The sequence below is a fragment of the Paramormyrops kingsleyae genome, chromosome 17 (genome assembly GCF_048594095.1).
Source record: "Paramormyrops kingsleyae isolate MSU_618 chromosome 17, PKINGS_0.4, whole genome shotgun sequence".
Lineage (NCBI taxonomy): Eukaryota > Metazoa > Chordata > Actinopteri > Osteoglossiformes > Mormyridae > Paramormyrops > Paramormyrops kingsleyae.
Genome location: NC_132813.1, coordinates 15,284,852 through 15,308,058, shown reverse-complemented (window position 1 = coordinate 15,308,058; position 23,207 = coordinate 15,284,852). Strand labels below are relative to the sequence as shown.

The 23,207-nt window shown below is 48.9% G+C and overlaps 2 protein-coding genes across 10 annotated transcripts in view; both read right to left on the bottom strand.

The window, feature by feature from the left end:
* Positions 1–1,526: 1,526 nt before the first annotated feature.
* On the bottom strand, positions 1,527–2,853 carry LOC111847149 (putative coiled-coil domain-containing protein 195). The gene is made up of 3 exons (XM_023818076.2): positions 2,551–2,853; positions 2,184–2,430; positions 1,527–1,732 (listed from the first exon to the last, which is right to left on the bottom strand). The coding sequence occupies exons 1-3, from the start codon at positions 2,822–2,824 to the stop codon at positions 1,609–1,611; spliced, it is 645 nt and encodes a 214-aa protein (XP_023673844.2). The 5' UTR covers positions 2,825–2,853; the 3' UTR covers positions 1,527–1,608.
* A 4,374-nt stretch (positions 2,854–7,227) lies between these two features.
* The window catches only part of dock10 (dedicator of cytokinesis 10), a 54,187-nt gene continuing 38,207 nt past the window's right edge, over positions 7,228–23,207 (bottom strand). For 5 of the 9 annotated variants that reach the window (XM_072701751.1, XM_072701752.1, XM_072701749.1 and 2 more), the window contains exons 33-56: positions 22,289–22,405; positions 22,083–22,200; positions 21,837–21,958; positions 21,611–21,725; positions 21,400–21,466; positions 20,951–20,998; positions 19,650–19,751; positions 18,891–19,012; positions 18,133–18,248; positions 17,536–17,673; positions 17,031–17,213; positions 16,741–16,851; positions 16,405–16,620; positions 16,036–16,093; positions 15,463–15,561; positions 14,627–14,733; positions 14,321–14,443; positions 13,993–14,106; positions 10,842–10,988; positions 10,506–10,716; positions 9,831–10,021; positions 9,336–9,436; positions 9,028–9,166; positions 7,997–8,514 (exon numbers count right to left, since the gene is read on the bottom strand). In XM_072701751.1, coding sequence (XP_072557852.1) covers positions 8,347–8,514; positions 9,028–9,166; positions 9,336–9,436; positions 9,831–10,021; positions 10,506–10,716; positions 10,842–10,988; positions 13,993–14,106; positions 14,321–14,443; positions 14,627–14,733; positions 15,463–15,561; positions 16,036–16,093; positions 16,405–16,620; positions 16,741–16,851; positions 17,031–17,213; positions 17,536–17,673; positions 18,133–18,248; positions 18,891–19,012; positions 19,650–19,751; positions 20,951–20,998; positions 21,400–21,466; positions 21,611–21,725; positions 21,837–21,958; positions 22,083–22,200; positions 22,289–22,405 — 3,033 coding nt within the window. In that variant the 3' untranslated portion in view covers positions 7,997–8,346. The other 4 variants (XR_011983385.1, XM_072701755.1, XR_011983386.1 and 1 more) reach the window with 4 other exon arrangements.

The window sequence follows — 23,207 nt, the reverse complement described above, 5'->3', positions numbered from 1 at the left end:
CGGAGGGGGGTAGAAATGGGGTTGGAAGTATTACAAATCTAAACTGGAGAAGTGGGACAGAAAGTAGATGGATGGATTCAACGTTCTCCTCATGCCAGTTTTCTAGGTGGTGACAATTGGTGATGCCAACATGGTTGTGGGTGGGGCAGCCTTGGGTATGGTCATCGCTGCCCAGGACGTCACCAACCCCATCACGGGGGGGGGTTATCTTCTGTCTGGGTTACTATAACAACATGCTCTTGGTGTAACATGCTCAGTGATGTGAGTACGCTCACCATCACATCCTTAAATCCAATCAGACCCAGCTCATCTCAGTTACTCAACAGCACTCCTCTCCCATAGATTAACCAACAAACAATGGTATTGCTAAAGTCAATGTACTTGGTACTGTATTGTAACTGGATGAATTATAATTGAATTAATGAAATCTCCCCCCAACCCCCCACACACAAACCAATAGATCTGGTAATGGCCGTGCTTGTTAACCATCCATGTGAAAAGCATGATATGAACACAGCTCAGGAATGAAGCAAAGATGCAGACGGGAGTGTACAGCTGTTCCGTACGCAGGGTGATCAGAGAGAGAGAGGAGCTAATTTCCCATAATGCACCCGTGCGGCTTTTCACGTCCACTCCCTGCCTCTCCCTGGCCCGCAGATCCCTGTGGGTGTCCACAGCGGGCCGGTGTTAGGGGACATGGTGGGAGAAAAGATGCCGCAGTACTGCCTGTTCGGGGACATGGTGAACACGGTGGGGTGGGGTGACATGACAGGTCTCTGTCCTCCACTGAGTCACAGTCAGTAAAGGTGCCTGCTAAGTCTCCCAGTAGTCAGGGTCACAGGGTCAAGCTTTACTGAACATGGCAGACAGCACTACTGTCTACAGTTTGATGTGCCAAGGAAGCCATATGTGTTTGGTAATATTTATAGGAATAATTACAGTATTATCTGTTGAGTAGGTGTTTTAAAATGAAATGTGACAGGTATTTTTAAAAATGTATTTTTAAAGGCATTTTAAAAACATATTTGTACAAAACAGTGCAATAAGAAATTCAAAACTCAGTGATCATGTATTAATGATTAGAAATTGTAGATATGTAACTGACATTGTTTGGCACTAAACTGCCGTTTTTGATTCCCCAAGGATTAAGGAAGTGGACAGTTCTTACGTTACACACACTGAAACGTGTCTCTGCTTATACACTTTTATTCAGACACAAAAAAATAAATTCTGTTTCATTATCATGTGTTTGGAGGACCAACTTAAATAAGTAATGCCGCAGATTTGGTTGGTGCCGCACGGCGGGAAACCCAAGTCAAAGTGTCTCTGAGAGCGATTGCCCACCATCTCCTCCTGACCCAGATTGGACTGACACGACACCCAACCCCAGCGGGGAGGAGGCGGGTTTGTGGGGGAAAATAGACTGCTCTGGGCGGATGGCTGTCGGACACATATCAGTTACCAAGTCAGCTGAGATACAATCGATTGCCTGGATAACCTAAAACAAAGTAACCAGCGCCGCGCCTGAATTGTGCACGCTACCCCCACGAATTCACCCTCCCGCTCTTTTTGGCCACACTCAGAGCTCTCTCACCTTATGCTTTAACTTCATGAGTCTTTTTCCAGAGTTACGTTGTACGATGTCCGGTTGCTTAAGTGGCTGTTTAAGACTGGTTGGGCTGTGTAAATGTCTTCCACAGGCAGAAGGAACGTGACAGTTTTGACTTTTGTTCTATAAATACCAGAGAAAGAATAATATGGCAAGTATTTCCTTTGTAGATAATATTATAAGACAAAGAACACTGTAAATCGGTGTTTCTCAATCCAGTCCTCAGGGACCTCCAGACAGTCCACATTTTAGCTCCCTCCCAGCTCCCAGCACAGCTGAACCATTAAATCAAGAACACTGAATGCCTGCAGAGATAATGCAGCTGGGAGGGAGAAAAAATACGGACTGTCTGCAGGACGGGTTGAGAAACTGCTATGAACCAGTACATCGATTTATAGTGTGTTATATTGCAATTAAATATCAAGAATAAAAAACACATTTATTAGTGACTTCTGTGACAGATGCAAACCTTCTGATATCCATCTTAATGGTGTTTTAAAAATTATCCGGAAGATGACAAAAAACCAGAATCAGAATATTAAGTTATAAAGTAAACATGCCGAGTGCGACCAACCTGTTTTTGTGGACGTAGTCGTGCAGAGAGCGCTTGTTGTTCAGCTCCTCTCTGGTTAAGCTGCTGCTCTCGTCCCGCGGCAGGTTAAGAGTCACCGCCGGCGCCTTCCCGCGGACTCCTTCCCGGAGCCTGTCCGGGTGCAGGGACTCCGTGTCCCGGTGCGCCGTCCCTTTGCTGTCAGCCCTTCGGGAGGCGTTACGAATATCGGTCGAGATGGAATATCTTCGCACTGTCATTATAATGTTATCTGACAATTAAACAGGTAAAGAATTGTGAGATAGAAGACAACTCATTTACCTGACTGCAATTCGGGAAAATATCTGTATAAATTTATATAGAACGTCAGAAAGTTATAATTGAATAATACCATTTGCATCCTGATACTGTCCCTCCAGTGCGGGGGCGGACGCATTTCGCCTTAAGCTGGCTTGGGACGCCCTGTCTATCGTTGCCATCCTGTGCTGGCATGCATGCGGCCCCGAGTTTACTTCGGCCGGCCTTTGATCCAGCTTCCCCCGCAGTGCCCTGTTCTCAGACTCCAGTTTCTGGATTTCGTTACGCATTTCAATGATCACCCGGGCGAGACCCGGAGCGCTGTCCATGGTGCTTACAGGCTGTCCGTCCCGGGGCGCCGCGTCCATCCGCCCGCTGTGCGCTGCGGTGGCAGTCCGCCTTTCTGCGGTTTTCACATACTGCCTTCCTCCACTCCTTTTCTCCGTTTCAATCAAAGCCAGGGCATGCACAAAGAAATTATGTGCCTTTCAGCACTTATACAGCTGAAACTGGATCAGGTGATCGGCCAAGAAGCCACCACTGATGTTTTATTAATCCCCAGAAGTGTCGTATTGCAGAATTTCTTTTTATCACAGTTTTATCACGGTATCGTGCACAACATGCATCACATCACTTAAATGAAATGTACTTAAAAAGGAGATAGAAGTGTAGCGTTGCCTTTATTTTAACTTTGGCGGCAAAATGAGATTTAAGTTTTCATTGAAGTTCCGAGTATCTCGGATTAGGGAGCCAAGGTGAGTTTCATGTTCACTTCTCTGCTCGGTTGATGTGTATCTCTGTCCCACCCGCGGCGTGTTAAAAATTTATGCCTCAGTCAACGTAAAGCGACAGTTAAGCAAGACACGAAATGGAGTGTTGCCAAGGTTGTTCATTGTGTTAGAAACACATTATCACAAACTACCGAGCGCCCACAATGCTATGCCAACAAAGTCAAACTATAAGGTTACATTTCCTAAAAGCAAACCATCAAGCGTGTCACATCTACTTCATAATAAAATGCTTTACTTAGTTTTACCCGAAGCAGCGAAAAGGCCTGCGATTTTTCATGTTAATCAATTCAATGGGATAAAGCGCCACAGAAATTACAAGAGCAGTTCATCTTTTTCATGAAAAAACTAACTTGTTTGCCCTGTTTTTTGTTTAACGGTTTCAATTATTTTTGTTTAATTAAAATAGTCCAGCTGCTTAGCCGCTGGGTCTATATAATCTTCCCTTTGCCTAGCTACCATTTAAAAGTAAAGTTTACTTGCGTTTGTCTTTCATTTCATAATTATGATTGTACATGCACACAAAGCGAATTAAAACTAGATTCTTAGCAGAAAAGCTTAAAATGTTTCCATTGATCCACATTTTTTAAAAATCACAGCCTATAACAACATCTCAGCTTCAACTAAAATGTCTGAATCCAGCGTCGGAAACGCAGATATGCTGTCGTGTTCATTTCACAGAACATATATGTGCTTTGCCATAAATTACTATTTACATGATATGAAGTTCTTGCAGGTGAAGACGCTGGCGTCACAGAACTATAGCAATACTTAAATACCTGTAAATATTTTGACTCTTCTAAATAATTACACATAAAAAAAAAAATCCCAAAAACAAAATAAAAAATTGATTGCCATGACCAGCGGAATGAAGGAGCAAGACATCTGTAGTTCTATATTAACATTACTCATGAAATCTATCTGTGTTTGACATGCCAAATACATCATGAGAGACCCCTGAATCTTTTACACAAAGTCGTATTTATTTTCAGGCGATTTTCTCAGATCAGGAGAACTTTAAAAACTTTATGTGCCCGCACACAAGACCCTACCTGCTCAGGTTTAAATGTCATCGTGTGTCTATCTCTAGGCTATCTGACCTCTTTAGATCCTGTGGTGAAGAAAACTAGCCTGGAAAGTCTCTGCTCACCGGACATCAGAGGCGGCTATAAACTGCTGCACTGTCGCTGCAGGTAAGTCACGCCAAACGGCCGCTCAGGGACTCTTACAGACCTACATCTGCATGCTTTTGCTGGTCTTAGTTCATATAAAATGAATTCAGAAAGAAAGGAAGAAATTCTATAAAAAAACGAATTAAAAATGCTAAAATAAAGCATAAAGCAAGTACATCCATCCATCCTCGCATATGAAATAAAAAGGGAGAGGTGGAGACCTGACCTCTTCAAAGGAGGGGGCCACAGATTCCAGGTTTTCTGCACTTACCCTTCAGTGAGGGCAGAAAAACCAAAAATGTACCCCTCCCCTTAACCAAAAGTCACACCTTGGCCTGGATTCACTGGCACAAGGTGTTCATGCCCCCCCCCATCCGTTTTTGTAACCTGTAAAACTGAAAATATTGACAGTGTCATTACTGGTGTCATTTCACCCTCTGCAGACGGTGCCTCCATGTTTACGGGCAGCAAACCCGTTACCTGTCTTCATGTGTTGGGTCCTGGCATGTGGATTAGCATGAATTAATGAAAAAGGGGCGTCTTGTCTGTCCTCCCCGCCGGCAGTGATTAGTGACCAGTGGAGAGGTGCATGCTGGTGCTGGGCCAGGGTCCTGGGCAGGGGCGTCGCTCGACATGAAGGCCCCCCACTCTCCATCACCCCCATGCATGCGTGTTACAGCTTACCTGCAGGACATGCATGCTGACATGCACACAGAACATGGGCGCTTTGCCTTTATTTGTGGTTAAAACCACATTGATACACTTTGGAGTAGAAAAAACATCCATTCTTTTCGCAGTATTATCAGTCTAAGTGAATGCACTGGCAAATTATTTTGCTGTTGAATGCTGAACTTGAGATTTTACTGGGGCACATGCCGCAGTAAAAGGGGTCTAACGATGCCCACGATCACGCAGTGACCCGCTACCAGGCTGTCTCTGCTTAAACACCACATTGGGTTGCTGGACCCCACAGATTAGTGTCTGGTCAAGTGTCCCGCAGACTGTGTGACATCACAAAGGTGCGTTTCAAATAATTCACGACACTGTGGAAGGCTGACAGGGCTGGATCCACACACAAAAACCCCTCACACTGCAGGTGGGATCTGAACCTGCAACCACCTCACTGACTCACCGTGATGCCTCTAAATGACCAGAAATACCAGGAGAACTCTCCGGATATTAAGTGCTTAGAACCAACAAACATTTCAGCATTTCTGTTCATTTTGGTCGAACAAGCTCTGAAGCCACAATTTCTCTCCATAATCCGGCCCAAAGCAGTGGGCAGCTGAGAGATTTCACTGCAAAAAACTTTCGCCAAATGTGAAAGATATCCAACATTTGAATCAAGGAAACGTCATACATCCCATATAATTCCCCCCCCGACCCCCACATCCTGTTTGCTGATAAAAAGATTATCAGTTATCAGTCCCATGTGCCAATACACATGGATTTAAAAAGTCACCTGCATAAGGCAAGCAGTGTTAGAAAGGGGCACGATGTACACAAATATATGTAGGTATTGTTCTTGATTAATGACAAACTGCTAATCAAGGCCAGCCTGTAGCCTGCACTGTATAAATTTATAAATCAAGCTTGGGAAATTGAATCAATGTCTTCATTACATGTAATAGGAGCTGTTACTTCACCAGCACAAACACACAGACACGCACCCCCCTAGAGGTTTCCAGACAGTATTCTTCAAAGATAATAAAAACATGGGGGGGAGGGGGTTTGTTCCACTGCCAGCAGGACACACGGGGGGGGGGGGGGTGTTTAAAAGCATCCTTTTGTTGTCAGGCTTCACCCAGGTTCTGACAGGCCCTGTAAAGAGTGGCTCCCAGCTCATGTTTCCACTTCAGAGAGATCACGGGCGTGGCGGGGGCCAAGGGGCCGGCAATTATCTGTAATTATGGCCAGGTGCCGCCTGTAGTTGGAGAAACGGCCCGTGGAATATGTGAATGTAGACGTGCGTTTGGTGTGGGGTCACATGGTTGCTTTAGCGTGTGTCTGTCTGTGTGTGTGTCCTTGGGGCTTCATGTCATTCTACACATGCAGCGAAGGCTCACACTGAGCCTGGGGCCTACGTTGGCAAACGAGGCGGAGGAGGCATCACCGGGCACACACATGCGCAGGACGCAGACGGAGGTCACGCCCGCGCAGGATGCAGACGGAGGTAAAGCACGCGCAGGATGCAGACGGAGGTCACGCACGCGCAGGACGCAGACGGAGGTCACGCACGAGCAGGACGCAGACGGAAGTAAAGCACGCGCAGGACGCAGACGGAGGTCACGCCCGCGCAGGATGCAGACGGAGGTCACGCCCGCGCAGGACGCAGACGGAGGTAAAGCACGCGCAGGATGCAGACGGAGGTCACGCACGCACAGGACGCAGATGGAGGTCACGCACGTGCAGGACGCCAGACACCAGAAAAGTCACATAGATAGACAGACAGCCAGTCAGGCAGACAGACAGGTCACACAGACAGGTCACATAGACCCCTTTGGATTGTGGACAGAACCCTGTGGGCAGAGTGTGGCTGAGTGGATTTGCACAGAGGAACACCAATTTAGGTCCCATCCTCGGCAGAACAGTCCCATCTTCGGTGGGCCCTTGGGCAAGGCCCTTAATCCCCCAAAATGCTCCAGGGGTGTCAGATAAATGGCGTGACCCTGGGCTCAGGCCCCAAGCTTCGGCCTCAGCTGTATGTATGTGTGAATGTCTTCATTAGCACAGTGCGCAGCAGCTCCACCTATCTGTGACACACCAGCACAACACTCAATGACTTACAGGCCCAACACCGCATCCTCAGAGTAGGTTACAGATATTAACAAAATTTATTTAAATGTTATACATAAAACTTTAGTTTCTTCAATCTTTTTTTTTTTTTTTTAATTTATCCAAACAAAAGTTCATTTTTTGTATAAAAAGAAACCTTTTAAATATTAATTATTCTTATTTACAATTTAAAACAGTACATAAGAACAACATTAACGATAATAAAAATGTTATAAAACATTAACTTTTCGCATTCAGAAAATCTGCCAGCGGGGAATTCCAGGACGTTAGCTCGGGTCGGGTAAAAAAAGCGCGATCGCACCTACATTCACAAAGACGTCAGATCCTGGGGCCACTCTGGGGGGGCGGGGCATTTACAGTGTGACACGCTCGGCGGAAGCCACACTCCCCACATGTGGCCTTTTCAAGTCCCCGCCCTCCTGCTTTAAGCTAATGGCTGCCCAGGGCGGTACGGGGGTCATTTTGCGAGGTGTGGAAAGAGAGAGAGAGAGAGATAAGCAGCCTGCACTTTAGCTCATAGCCTTTGACGCGAAGAATGCGCTTACAAAATAAGATTAAGGAAATCGCAGTAGTCCCATTCCATTCCTTATTTCCAGTTCGTAAAATGTCACAGCTTTTGCGTCCCTGTGTCAGATCTGGTCAGTAATACTGGGTGGGGATTCTGGGGTCTCTGCTTCCTGCCAGCATTAAACTCCTCCTGGTTCATCCCTGGTTCGTCTCACAAGCTGATCAGAGGGTGTGAAGCCGGTCCGTTCCTTGCTGCTTTGGGTACACAATCTACTCCACGTTGGCCAAAAACAGACGGCAAGAGACATGAGCATTAATGACATCGTCAGGGATCCCTTCGCATGATGCCCCAAAACCCTCTTCAGCCCATGTGACATTTTAAAACATTTTGAGCAGTTGTATGACAAATACATAACCCTACATCTCAGCCTGTCATCATCTGTGAATAGCAGCCAAATATTCCTGACAGTCTCCAACCTGTAATGCAGTCAGCTCTCCTCAAGCTAATCATAAATCTGTCCTTTTGGATTTTATAAAAGCTTTAGAGAAAAACACTGTTTCCCAGGAATGATGTAAGACAAGAAAATGGGGAAAAACAGAATAAGAAAGGAGGAAACGCTCCACAAATCAGCTGGTGGACCGCAGAACCGCTCCCTTCCTGCAGGGGGCATTGCTATTAAGATTGGAGAAGAGTGATGGGGGGGGGGGGGGTGACGTACCGATTCTGGGAGCCAGAGGAAGGGAGGTGTTAGAGAGAGGGAGGCAGAGGCGGAGGGGCAGGATGCCACTGTGCAGCTGAGAGGAGAGACAAGGGTGGGGTGAGGGGGAGTGGGGAGGGGGGGGGGGGGGGGCAAGAGTGTCAGTGCTACCTGGGTCAGTCATGAGACAGCCCCCAGGGCATCACTAACAACTGGGGGAGAGGGCTGTTCAAGGTGGGGGTGGGGGGGGGGGTTAAAGAAATAACAGTCCAGGGGGAGAGAGGGTACGGTCACTTACAGAACTCAAACGGGGAATTTTAAAAGGTGCCAAGCCATAGAGAAAGGAGAGAAAACTGAAAAAATTCAAAAGGAAGAGAGGGAGAGAGGCGGGTTATGCTCATTGCCATGGTTATGCAGGAGCGGGCATTTGGGAAATGTGTAGGAGGGGAAAAAATATCACTTAAAGGGATATAGCCACAGTAACTGCAAAAAGACTCCCTGTCAGTATGGGCTGTGTTAGGAAGGAGATTAACGTAGTAAGTCCCTCCTTAATCCCTATTTGGTTATTTAAAAAGCACGTGTATAAAGCCAGGCGACTGGGCTTAGAGACCTGCTCGTTCATGACGTCCGACAGCTCGCTCAGCATGTCCCTATAATGGGCCTTCATCTCCTCCTGGTACTCCAGCTGGTCCTCCTTAATCAGCTTCTCATTCACGTCCAAAGCCTGTCCGCACGCTTCCGCAAACTGCCTGCAGGGGGAGGCAGAGAGCAGCAATTTGTCCGCTGTGAGTGCACTTACTCCCATGCCAGATGTTACGTGTTGATTACATGTGCTCTCATACCTTAAATCCAAAAATAAATATAATCTTAGTAGAAAAAAAAAAAATATATATATATATATCACCAAAAATTAAGTACCTGAAAATCACCTTGAGAAGTTTGACCTGGTTGTCAGGGTATTTCTTGGCATTCCCCTCTTCCAGAAAGGCGCGTGCGTAAGCCATAGGTCCAGCATTAACCTGGTGTTTGCCGGTGACAAAATATATAATGTTGGACAAGAGGCCGACAAAATTATGCAGGCTTGCAAAACACAAAGCCAGTAGACTCAGAATGAGGGAAAAAGACAGAACTCTTCCTGATCCTGACATTTAAGTGGAAGCCAAAAACCTTTTTTAAACAGGCAGAATAATTTTTAATTTTTACAAAATGAAACAGCTAGTGTTATAAATGTGTTAAACATATTAAAAACACTGCATTATTTTAAGGTTACACTGGTATTTGTGAGTTGAAGTGTCGGGCTTGTGCGCAGGGAATCAGTCATTTTCGTGATATTGACAGATGCCATTTAAACGGCCGGGTCAGACAGACAGAGGCTCCTCTCCCCTTTTGGAGGTAGGAGCATCTCGCACTCGCCTTGACGCTGACGCTACCCTGCAGCTTCAGCTGCAGCCGGATCATGTCCACCTCGTCCATGGCGCACAACTGGTTCAGCTCAGACACCTTGCGGGACATCTCGTCGATGGCCACCTCGATGGGGTTCAGCTCTGTGCTCTGCTGCTCCATCACCTGGATGCGCTTCTTCAGGTAGGGGAAGGCAGCCCTGGCTGGGGGGGGTGGAAAAGAAGAAGAGGGGAGAAACGGAGCTAAATTTATAACCCTGCCAGGGTAAGTAGCATAGCATTAGCATGCATGGCACACCTCACTGGTCAGTATGGTCCTGCACTATTGAAAGCAGCTGGCATAGCATAGCATTAGCGGAGGGTAGCATGGCACACTTCACTGGTCAGTATGGTCCTGCACTATTGAAAGCAGCTGGCATAGCATAGCATTAGCGGAGGGTAGCATGGCACACCTCACTGGTCAGTATGGTCCTGCACTATTGAAAGCAGCTGGCATAGCATAGCATTAGCGGAGGGTAGCATGGCACACCTCACTGGTCAGTATGGTCCTGCACTATTGAAAGCAGCTGGCATAGCATAGCATTAGCGGAGGGTAGCATGGCACACTTCACTGGTCAGTATGGTCCTGCACTATTGAAAGCAGCTGGCATAACATAGCATTAGCAGAGGGTAGCGTGGAGCGACTCACTGGTCAGTATGGTCCGCCTCTTGCACTGTTCCTCCACTTCGCCGTGCTTCTTCCCCGACAACGTGAAGGGCGTCTCAAACACAAAGCGCTTGATGTTGTGGTGCCGCTCAAAGTCAGTCTTCTTCTCCTGCAGCTCCTTCTCATCGAAGTACGGCGTGACGTAGGTCACCTGGATGTATGCGTACTTCGGGTCCAGATCTTTGGGGTTCACCTGGGGCATGCAAAATGTCATTAATACTTCTGCTTTGTATTCCTCACAAATGGACAAGTCACACTTATTTCAAAGGAAGACGGAGAATAAGCACACAAGCCGTTCACCAGGGCACTTGCACCTACCTTATTGGAGTCCTGTATCATCTTCACGTTGTCGGCCCCAAACTTGTCAGAGTAAAGCTTCAGCAGTCTCTGCGAGATCTCTGACAGTGCCGTCAGCTTGGGCTCCTTGTAAATGAACTCTTGTTTATCCTCTTCTTCAAAGAAGCCCTGGAGGAGAGCGGGTATTGTCTGTTACTTCAGGCATCTGCAGGGCATTGCGTAACGTCCTGTCTATGAGAAGGCACCCCTCTGACACGTGTGACAAACAGTACAGTCATTCCAAAGAAATACAATGTGAGGAAAAGATACGTTAGGGTGACCAGATAATCCATGTCAGGGAGGACACTCTGAGCTAGGACAGGAATTGTAAACTACCATTTAAATTAAAAGGACCCGAATTTCACTTGAGCAATGAGTTCTTGCTGTGTGCTGATTGGTCAGTCTCCTATAATCATGCATGTGTCACTAATGCTAATGTGAAACAGCTGGATGAGTCTTTCAGTCAAGGAAACAAACCAGTCAAAGCACAAGAAGAGCTGAACTATTTAGCCGAGCACAGGAGCCTTTCAATTTGAAAGTAGTTTGTAAAACCCGAAGTAGCTCAAAGTGTCCTCCCTGACATGGACTATCTGGTCACCCTAAGATACGTGGATATATGTTTTCCCTGCATTTAAAGAACGCAGTGAAATACACTAATTAAATGTAAAAATACTGCCACCCAGCGGCATCTAAAGAAGTTGCTTTTTAAAGGTCTATTAAAGGTTCGACAACGACGAACTTCAAAAAATCGGGATGAACTTCGCACGAAGACGACAAATCGCAAAGTCTGCTTAACCGTAAATGTAAAAGCTTAAAGCATAACGAAGTGCAGCGGAACAATTTTAACAGAAGCATTTATTAACGTTCTTTATACAACGTATAATACTTATGCGTATACTATTACTATTGTATTGTTATACATCCCACAGCCAAACACTGCTCACAGCAGCTCTTTGTCAGAACGATAAAATTCATTTAGTCAGCAATCACTGCCCATAAACAGCGCGAATGATTTATACAAAGCCGAAGCACAGACTCCAGGATAAACGCAGACCACGTTCATGAGGCCACGGCGCTCCTATGCATAACTGAGTGTAAGTAATGGGAATTAACTGCTCGACCTCTCTCTAAAAACAAACACACACTGTACGCCTTTGTGCTGCTTAATGTGGGACGGACACTAAGCAAGAAACAGGAGACTGGCGCAATAACAGAGGTTGGGCTCCGCGGGATCCAGTTTAAAGCTGGCTATCGATCCGGGAAGAGCAGCCAGACCACCGTTTTTTTTCTCCTACAACGCTGAGGAGTTTTTCCAGCCCAAATGCAGCCATCATCAACGCCCATGTCGCTAAAACACGCCTGCTTCCAGTCCAGGGGGTTAGCGTGTCCCTGGTGGGGGCGATGTATGCTCCTGTATCTATTTCAATTTAACTTCCAGAGCCTGCACTTGAATGCACATATGCGGCACATCATATGTGCTTTTTTGCAGTGAAAGTGTTACCTAAGTAAAGATACCGCGATTCAGCGTGTTAGAAATGCACTGTGCCGAAAAATAGTTAAGGGCTCAGTAGAGAAGTTATGTTAATAAAGAAGCAGACGCTTTGAATGTTGGTAATAATAACTGTCAGTCTAATTAGGACACCGATTTGTGTTGACAGAATAAAAATATTTAATTGAGTCTTTAGAAAGCTGTGGATTAAACGCAGGGCTCTTTCGGGGGCAAAGCAGTATGGAGGTGTTTGGCAGTATACATATTATACACTAATGCCGCATATATATGTATACACGCACGCACACAGACAGACTGGCGGACGAAAAACACTAACTCACATCGTAAGTTAGGGGAGGTACGATAGCAGAAAGAGCAGCGAGAGTGCAGAGAGGCAAAAATGAAAAATACAGAAAGGAAAAAACTTACCGCAGCCTTGATACAGACGGACAAAAGAAAGAGAAGATGACAGATAACCGAATTAACGAAGTGGATCATAAGAGGGACCCTGGTACAGAAGCACTGACCCAGCTCATGATAGCTCACTGTTTTCTTTGTTTAGGCAAACTTGGCATTTACAGATTACAAATGATCAAGTTAAGGAGATATATTACAGAATCACTGTCAATATACTTACATTGATGGTATCTCGAATGGCTACGCATACTCAACACATTTTCGACACGAATACACTGCTTTTCTAGCTGGGAAACGGATTTCCCCAATAAATACAATTGCTTCACTTTGATGCACTGAAAGACACTTCCCTGAGGAAAGGCAGCTGGTTCAAGAGGAGATAAGACAGCATAATTTACGGAATGTTAATGTGTCACCACAGTCAGTTTCTGCTTCGGGTAGCTGGCTCACCGGCAGAAATTATGCAACCGAAGGAAAGCAGATTATTTCTAAGACGATGAAACGGTGGACTGAGTGTTTCCACCGTGGATGGACGGTGGAAATGAAGCCTTCAGAGACCTCCAATCCGAGCTTCTACACTAGACCTCAATTGGCCCAGAAGCAGCCACAAAACGGAATCGTCTCGGAATGATTGCGAAAGCCATGTATTTAGGTTACCAGAAATCTTTCCTTTGTGATTCAGGAAATAAAGGAAAATCCCGAATGCACATATTTAATATTTTCCACATACATCATGAAAATAAATCAAGTTCCCCAGCCTTGATATAGATGAGATTCACAAACTCTTAGGAGGGGTATGTAGTCTACCATCCACCCACAGAGGACGAACACACACGCACAAACCTTATCCTTTTTAAGACGGCAACATTTCCCTGTCAAATGTTAAGTACTACGGTTATTAAATAAAACATAACCAGATTTTTCCGCAAAGTGAACATGCATCAGGTCTTCTGCTTTGTCCTAATGACACGTTACCGTTGCCTTTACCTGCGATTTCTCAGCGTTAAACATTATCACATTACCTTCCACACAATCGAGTTTGCAAGTAACTTCAATTTATTACTGCACGTGACTAATGAACCTCCGAACGCTTTCATTACGGAGAAATGCCTGCTTAATTCCCACAAACAGCAAATGCAAAGGATGTGCCTCTATTCAAGCAAAGTGTAGCCGACATTAACAGGGTTTTGTCGTGATTTCAGGTCGTGATCAGGGTTAAGCGCTCACCTGGCCGTAGAAAGCCACGCGGTAGTACCGCCCGAAGAGGCGCTTCTCCGAGTTCACCACCTCCGTGACTTTCTGGTAGGAGCGGTGGATGTCGTAGTACAGCTCCGAGAGCCGCTGCGGGGCAGGCAAACGGGAGAGGAGCTCAGCACACGCACCCCCGCGTATGTATCTCAGTAAATAGCTGTCCGGTAAGGACTGTACCTTAAAGCACGACCATTACGGATCAACTAAGAGGTACCTAAGAATCATGTGTTTAACACTCCGGGAGAGTTATACAGGTATTTTATGTGTTTTACTTGGTTTATTGTTTTTCAGAGATCGATGGTACCTTGAAGTCCCTCCTCTTCTCGAAGACGGCAATCATGGGTTTGTGGACGGCAGCGATGAGTTCGTGCCTCTCAGACTTCCACAGGTAATCCACACACATCACCAGCTGTTCCACCAGTGTGTCCTGGGTGTGAGTGTGTGCATTGGGGTGGGGTGGGGTGGGGTGGGGGGGTGGGGGGGCAGCCATAGAGTGAATTTTCTGTTAAATATAAGTTACTGAATCCCTTTTAACAAGTCTTCAAGCTTCTCCTTTGACATGCAGGTTGCTGCCCCCTCCCAACCCAGCCCCCCAGGGCGTGTGCGGTACCTCACTGTAGGGCGTGTCCTGCGTCCCCGTGTCTTCCTTCATGGCACCCTCCTCCTGCACGTTGGGCGTGATGCACATGAAGGCCGCCCAGCCCATGGAGAACGATGCTGAGGCAGGAAGCAGGTCAGAGGTCAGGGCAGAGATCGCAATGGGGTCTTTAAGCCACAAGAATGTGAAGATCTGTCTCTATCCTACCCCAGGTCGCGATCCCCCCCTGCTCAGGGCCCCCTAAGGCAGTGTTTCTCAACCCAATCCTCGGAGACCCCCAGATGGTCCATGTTTTGCTCCCCCCCCAGCTCATGGTCAGTGTGGGAAACACTGACCTAAAGCGCCAGCTGTTTGGTCTGAATGTGCAAATGTTATGGGATTACAGGATAGACGCAAACGTACATCCTTGCACGCACACACACACACACACACACACACACACACACACACACACCTGCATGGTGATGTGTTTACCACAATAACAACTCCACTGCAATGGTTTCACATACATACAGCAGACAGCGGGCTGCACTGTTAAAAAAATATGCTGCATCACAACAGCACCACATCATCTATGACATCACCACTGGAGGATGTGCCTTCCCACAAACCGATTCGCTTTTACTCCTGGCAAATGAGGTGAAGAATTTGGCTCAAGGGTACAACAAGACCGAACAAAACAACCAGCAAATATTGCGTTACAAATGCATTCTCTCTGTGACAGTGCCCCCTGCTGGCCAGAGTACACTATGCAGTGCTGATGTACAAGCCGGGTCGTCCCCACAGCTGCCCCACTCCTTGAACCCTGAGCCGGTGTCTGCATGAAGGCGACTGATGAGGGAACTCACTTTCTCCTTCTCGGGATGTTAGTAAGGGGCTACAGTTAATAACATTTGCATCCTCTGTGAACACACTGGATCCCCTGGTCCTGTCTGCCTTCCAGTAACCTGTGTCGAGGCAGGGAGTGCAACAATGTAAACCCGCGTGCTTAAACGCAGTCTGCTTCGCGAAGCAGCCAATCAGCTCCCAGCATGCTCCACAGAGACGACGGCAACAGCGGTGCGCCAGGCAGCCAGCCCAACTTACAACAGTAAGCACATGCAAGGGTGCTGCATAGAGCTCAGGTGACAGGATCAACCTCCAGCTGTGAAATGGGTGCAGGAGGGTGTCTGTGTGAGGGGGACTCCCCCGGTGTGTTGGGAACCCCCTGCACAGGGGCATGTGGGACAAGGCCCCCCCCCCCCCCCACACAGAGCCCTGTGTGACTTGCTGTTACTATCAGAGAAGGCAGGAGAGTGTCAGCCAATGGGCTCACCAGGCCCAGATGCTCAGCCATGAAGGCCACGCCCCCTCCCACTACCCACAGTGAGCTGGCAGGCATGGAGGCTCCTGTGGGTCTCAGGATGCGGAGAAGCACTCACCCCTCCTCTTCAGGTACTCCGCGATCAGAGCAGCGATGTGGATGTAGCACATGGCAGCCTGTGGAACGGCCGAGGCAGAGGGAAGGACAGAAAGAAGAGTTACTACGCGATATTATCCCCACTGACCAACGACACGACACGGGGCCCTGGAGATTATCCCCAACCCAGTGAGAGTACAGAAATGCCATTGCATAGACCTTCTTTGGAGCTGTCCCTGAGAGACTGATCACATAGTATATATTCTTGGGGATAATCACTGCATTTCACAGACTCTCCATAACCATCCACAATTCCGATACCACAGTGTCCAGTGTAAGTTTCCGTGTGGGGCCCCACTAATCCCCAAGTTTGCACTCATTCGGCACCCACCTCAGAGAGGTCCCTGTTACGGACGTGGATCTTGGCCATGCTCTCCAGCCAAGTTCTCCGCAGCTCCGGCGTGCTAGCGTAGGAGTTGGCCAGGCTATACTGCAGGTCTACCAGCATCTCTGGGTCCTTCTCGTGCTCCTTCATCTGTGACGTGGCCATGAGGACTGTCCGGATGCGCTTGGTCAGGTCCTTCACCTCCGCCGGGAACGCCGTGCTCTGGACAGTAGGGACACGGCATGACATCAGCCGGCTGGTCACATGGTGACCTTCACATTCAGCCCATGTACAGAAACCAAGCAGCCACATTAAGCCGCACCATGTGAGGCGGGCGCTCACTTTCAGGGGCGAGTCCCCGTTGGCAAAATTGTTGATGATGGCAAGGGACTGCTGGAAGCGGGAGCCTCCAATCCCGGCGTCGGCGATCAGCTGACTCACAGCCTTGATGAGCTACAGACAACAGCGAGGCACAGGAAACGGACAAGGCATGAGTCATGTGACCATATGATGTGGTGGACGGCTACCAATGTTTTCAGTGATGAGCTTATCTGCCTCTAGGCTATGTCCAGATGAAGAGCAGTAGGAAAGAGTCTTTCGCAACAGGCCTGATGCCCCCTAGAGGAGCCCACCTGCAGGTGCGAGCGCACGATGGACTTCCCCTTAGTGAAGTCGAAGTTCTTGCGCATGAAGAAGTAGAGCAGGGCCGAGGCCTCCACCTGCGTTGAACTGGAGCGGTGGTTGCAGCACTTCAGGATCTCGTAGCACAGCTGGCTGCACATGTCAGCTCGGCCCTGGAAGAACGCCGAGGGGAACTGGGGGGGGGGGGGGGGGGGCGCTCAGCTGTACTAATGACCCAAGGGTTTCAATCAAGGCCAAAGAGCTTCACGAAGCTAAGAGAACTAAATAGTCTGTTTTAAGGGTAACCATCATACAGTACTCAAAGTGAGTATTCAAGTACTCATTATACAGATTTAGTGGGGTTTCATTAGGTCACTGCTACTTGCATTAAAAAAAATCGCATTAAAGGAATTAACTGCCCTGCTCAGTGAGTGACGGTCTGTGAAGGGCAGGCTGGACTAGGGGACATCCCTCAGAGTGTAGGGGGCACCAGATAATCCGCATGCCCAGACCAACCTTGTCGATGAAGAGGCGGAGGGCAGCGAAGACATGTCGCAGTGTGGTGGTGGACTGGTTGATCTGGAAGAAGAGCAAGTACGTGTCGAAGACCTTCTTCATCAGGGAGTTCTGGCCGTCCTCATGCTGCAGCTGTTTCTGTTGGGGGGGGGGGGCACAATATGGCCAACTGAACACAGAGCTCCGATCCCTGCCATGAATCTGAAAAGTGCATCAATAACAGTCGGGATGTTGTTTCTGCTTTGGGTCTTTGACTGTTTTATGGTGGATGACGGATTTATGGTGCCCAAAAATACGGCGCTGATTAAATCCTGGGCACCTTGCCTTGTGCTGATATTGAGAATAGTTGCTGACACTATGGTAGCATAGAATGCGTGACACCAGTAGGTGGCAGCAGAGTCCAGGGGCAGCTTCCCTCACAATGTATCACTGTCTTACTACACTGCAGTGTCTCGCAGCTGAGGGGTGATTAATGCAGAGCCAGTGCTCAGGAGATGCTAAGCAAGCTGCCTGTACCCTCAGCGATGGGGACGGCTAACAATGAGCTCGGTGCCCCACTGAGGAAGATGGCCGTCTCCACGCAGCCATTTCGCTGACCTTGTGGTGCTGGACGAAGAGGCCCAGCACGTCCAGCACGGTGAGCCCCACCTCCGTCGACAAGCTGGCTTCGATGTCCGTGGGGCTCACAGTATCGCCGTCTCCAGCGTTGCCGTCTGCAAAGACAGACAGGGAGCCGTCTCAGGAAAGGCTGCCTTAACATCAGCCAAACGTCAACTGTCGTGGTTACTAACCAGCGGGGTGAAGCAATACAGTCGACCTTTCTGCATCGCAACTTCCCCCCCATCATGGTTTTGATGGATCATGGGCTTGACATAAATTTAAGTTTTAAAAATAAGTTTTAGGGAATTTTTCGGAGGTCTGCGAAAGCCGCGGACGACACATGAAGGCCAACAGACGGCGCGCAAAAAATGATCAACTCCTAAATACGTAAAATATTTGTGCCCATTGTGGAGGACGCTTCTTTACGGCAGCCTCTCATGTGATGTCTCCCAGTGATCTTTGTATCTCGCATTTTTCGTATCTTTTCTCTTCACTCTGATCACATGCTTGCTTTGCTCCCCAAGGGTTCCACCAAATTGGATGTGGCTTTTCCAGACTGCGAGGAGCCTGCGTCCCAGACCCCTGCGACGTGGAAGGGTCGACTGCACTTTAAAACAATGCCCATAGGAATGTCAAAAGACGTACGGAAGGCTGCATGGATGGATGGATGGACGGACAGATGGATTGGTATCCATCATACAAAACAAAGTATAAAAACACAGTGTGGCTCCTGTAGGACGGCGGGTGGCTCGTACTGGAGCTGGTGGCGTTCTCCATCATCTGCAGGAGTTTGGGGTTGGCCAGGGCGTTCTTGCCACGGATGATGGGCATGGTCTGGGAGCGGGCGTGCCGGTGCCCATCCTGGCCCGAGTGCATCCTGGGAAAGGGAGTGGGGGGGGGGGGGGGAGGGGTTGGGGGTTAGGGAGACTGCAGTGGGGGATGTGTGCTTCTTGGACACACAATACTTTTGTGAACATCAGCGGTATCTTTGGTGAAGACAACTTAAAAGTGAAAGTTATTGATTTAGGGAGTTACTTCATTGTTAATCAGGCCAGAACCACATGGGGCAGGGTGTGTGTGTGTGTGTGTGTGTGTGTGACTGTGTCGCTGGAAGGAGGGTCACACAGATCTTCTGTACAGCATTTCATACGGTGACATTAAAGATGGCAGGGGCAAAGGGACAGGGGCAAGAATGATCACTTGCCACAGACTTTACTGGGCGTGAGAGTATGACACTAACAACAGTGATTATTACACTCATGTCAGGCAAAAGGTGCATCTAATGAGGCTGAGAGAAACTGGACTGAAGGTGGATGATCTGGAAATTGAGCCTTTTTCAGCAAAATGATTAAACCTGTCATGGGGTTTAAACACTAAAGCACCTTCAGGATCAGCCTCCCTCATTCTTTAGCTTCGTGCTCACAGTTATAATTCGGCTTAAATAAACCACAACTATTTTGGCCTGTTTGTCTGCGGCTCGGGCGCAGCGGCGCCCCCCGGTGGCGAGTGTTTACCATTGTGGGAGAAGGCCAGTGGATTGAGTGGAATTGCTAGAGCCCTTCAGGGTGCCATTGTTCTGGGTAGCCTGCGCCAGCTTCACCGCCGCGGCGAGCTTCCTGTTCACAAGCCAAGGACAGACGTGTCAGCGAGGGCCAGCGTGTCTGTGCGTGTCTGTGCACGTGTGTGCGTGTCCGTGCGGGTCACGGCGGCCAGGTTAGTTGTATGAGTTAGAGCCAATTTATTCACCATTAATGGAACAAACAAAACAATTCATGGTTAACGAGTAGCAGCCCTGCACACTGCTAACTGCGCTCCCACAGCCACCTCACGAAGTGCACACGCACGACAGCCCCTGTCATGTGACCCAAGGCGGGGGGGGGGGCACATAAATGGAAGGACATGAGCAGGAACGGTGACAACATCAAACAGCGAAGAGGCAACTTTCAACTATTTAGACGTCCATCAAATTTGTGCTTCTCTGAGTAAATGAAATAAATGGCTAATTGCCCGTGACCCTGGAATAAGAGCAAGCCGTCGTTTCAGCATGGACCACAGGGCCAAGACCACACAGCAGCAAACATGGCACGCAAACCCAGAGCCTCTCATTACAGATGCGGGTTACATCCCAGCCGCCGCCGCGTCTGCTAGGGGAATAGATCTGTTTACCTCTGGTGTCTGAATCCAGGGGCTTCGTTAGTGTAACAAAGGATGATGTACAGTTACTCAAATTGAGGGATGTGTGGAATCATTTAATTAAGGGGAAGGACCAGAAATCCACACACACACACACTCATGCCTGTTTCTGTTTAATAAAAGAAAGAAAGGATCCGTTTGCAGGCTCTAACAGAACATGGCGGGTCTTTACAACCCACAGCCCAGCCCTGGTCTGGACTGGCAGCAGCCTGAGCTGTCTAGGGTTCTGGTTCTGAGAAGGCTCTGATCACTAAAGCCAGCTTGACCAGGATGGAGGGAATCTCTGAGCAGCCCTGTCAAGGTCTCAGAGACTCTGGCCACCAATAAGAACCAGCCCATGCTCAGTCCCCTCTCCAGCGGGAGGGAGTGAAATATTTCACCTTGGCAGGGGATGTACCCTCACTCAAAGACAGAGAGTGAGCAAAGGGGGGGGGCGGAGCTCTGTACTGTTTGTACCTTCTAACAGTATTACGCAGCATGATTTTATGAACCACACCCTCCCAGACATTATTTCTGTGCATGCCTGTTCCATGCGACCATGTCCGGAGGACATAACACAGCCCCCCCAGCCTCTCGCTGTCAATCGCGGACCTGGAGCCCCCACCCCCCCCCTCCCCCTCACCTGGCGATGTGCCTCTTTCCCAGAAACCTGAAGTGCTGAAGGCAGAGCCTGCATGGGGACAGAACGGGACACTGGGTCAGGGGCAACATCCACGCAGCCCGTCAGCTGTTAGGACGGGCTCATCAACAGCTGCTCTTACTCTGTGAATGTTTCTCAAGCCCTCTAACAATGATACAGACAATAATACAAATAATGGTAAGGATTTACCACTAACAGCACTTGAAGACACTTAAACAGAAACAAAAGTGAACATAGAAGAAAGCTAAACATTTCCAGTGATCTCTCTTTACATGCAGTCGCATTCTATCTATCAGCAAGTTTGGTCTGCAGTTATTCAGACATTAAAGGCGATTGACTATCTCCTTGTCCATGTTACGGGGGGTACTGGCAGGATGGGGTGATTCACATGCGACTGGACGCTCCCAGACGCTCTACCACAGGATACTCACTCTAATAAGTTGAAGAAGTCAGAGATTTCCTGATGTACTGCCCGGTGCCAGTAGGAGACCAGGACATCTGTCAAGTATGACAAGAACATCTGTGATGGCAGGTCCTCCATGTTTCCCCCCCCATTATTATTTATTTATTTTTACAGGTGGGGGCTGCAGCACATGCCACGTGGACACGGGGGGGGGGGGGGGGGGGGGCAGGGGCGCTCACCCTCGGACACGGTCTTCATGATGTGCAGGAAGCACATGAGCAGGCTGCGAGTTTCGGCCTGGTCCAGCTTGTCGAAGCGCGACATGTACCCGATGAGAGACTGAGGGCGTGCCACCTGGAACGAGACACGGGTTAGGGTGGGACACCCCTGTGAGTCGCATTTTGGTTTCATCCGTGGCTGGGGGGGGGTTGGTGGGGTTTGCTGGGAGACGACAGACACGCTCACCTTCTCTAAACCCTCGGTCTTCTCGCTGTTCTTGTCGCTATTGCTGGGGTTGGACTCGATGCTGATGAGGGAGCCGCGGGAGCCAGCGTGGTTGCCAACGGATACAGCTAGGGAAGAAAAGGCTGGGGGAGGGCCGAGGATTGGGGTCAGAGGTCAGGTGGGGATGAGGTACAATGACACTAAGGCGATACCCGACTGCTCCTCATGCTGACAACTGAACATACTGGCGACTATGACGGTGTCTACCTGTGATGGAGTTCAGGACCTCTTTGGAGAAGGAGGCGTCTATGGAGCTGCCATGTTTCAGGGCATGCGTCATGGGGCCCTGCAGACCCCCGGCCACACTCAGGTCGTCCCGGGAACCCTGGGGGGGGCGGGTTCAGGAATCCACGCTCACATCTCAGGTGCGATTCTCCGTTTCAGCTTAAGTGTGGGACGGGACGGGCGCCTACCTGGTCGCTGGGTGCGAAGCTGATGGGAAACAGGTCCCGCAGGAAGAAGCGCGGCATGTTATCCAGGATGAGGCCGTAGACGGGCAGGTAGAGCGATGCGATCCTTGCCTGCCTGTCCTGGAGGAGCAAAGGGAGGCGAGAAAGAATAAGAGCCTCCCCGTGGAGCTCCTTGGGGTGTCGGAGTGCCATTTCCCACATGGCCCCCTGGAACATGGCAGCTGGTCAGTGGTAGCTGTGATAAACGTTATGCAAATGTTTAGCTGAAACGTTTCCCCCTTATTGGTGCCAAAACGGATGCCAGAGAGTGAAAGCCAGGCTGGAAGAGTGAGGAGCTTTGAGGAAAGAGGATGAAATGTGTGTGAGACAGAGAGGGGGGTGGAGGGGCAGCCTGTGATGTGGAGCCAGACAGGGTTGCTTCGCACTAAAATCATGTGAGAGTCTGAGCTCAGTGGGCCAGACCCATAATCGCGGTGCAATCTGGCGACTGCACAGGCCTGCTGTCCCACTCGGAAGGAGCGTGTCAAGTCAGGGCAGCGGGGGAGCTGGGGGCAACGGTGTTTAAGAGTTTCCGGCTCTTTCATAACTTCCTCTGCATTAGCAAGTGTCCTTCTCATAGTGGAGGGAGGTATGGGAAGTGATGAAAGATAAGGAGGAGGGGGGAGACGGGCCCAGGAGGGGAACTCCAACAGCAGAAAACACACGGCAGGAGCAGTCAAAGGTCAGGACACAGCTACTGAATTTCATTTGTTTTTCAACGAGATGAGAACCCTAAGCTCACAGCATGTATATGACCCCCCCCGACCTAAGCCCTACAGAGCTGCTTTGGGATGAGCTGGATTGAACATTAAGAGCACGGCAGTCAACTTGTGCCCAGAACTTGTGGAAACTCCTGCAGGACTGGAGAAGCATTCCAGGTGGC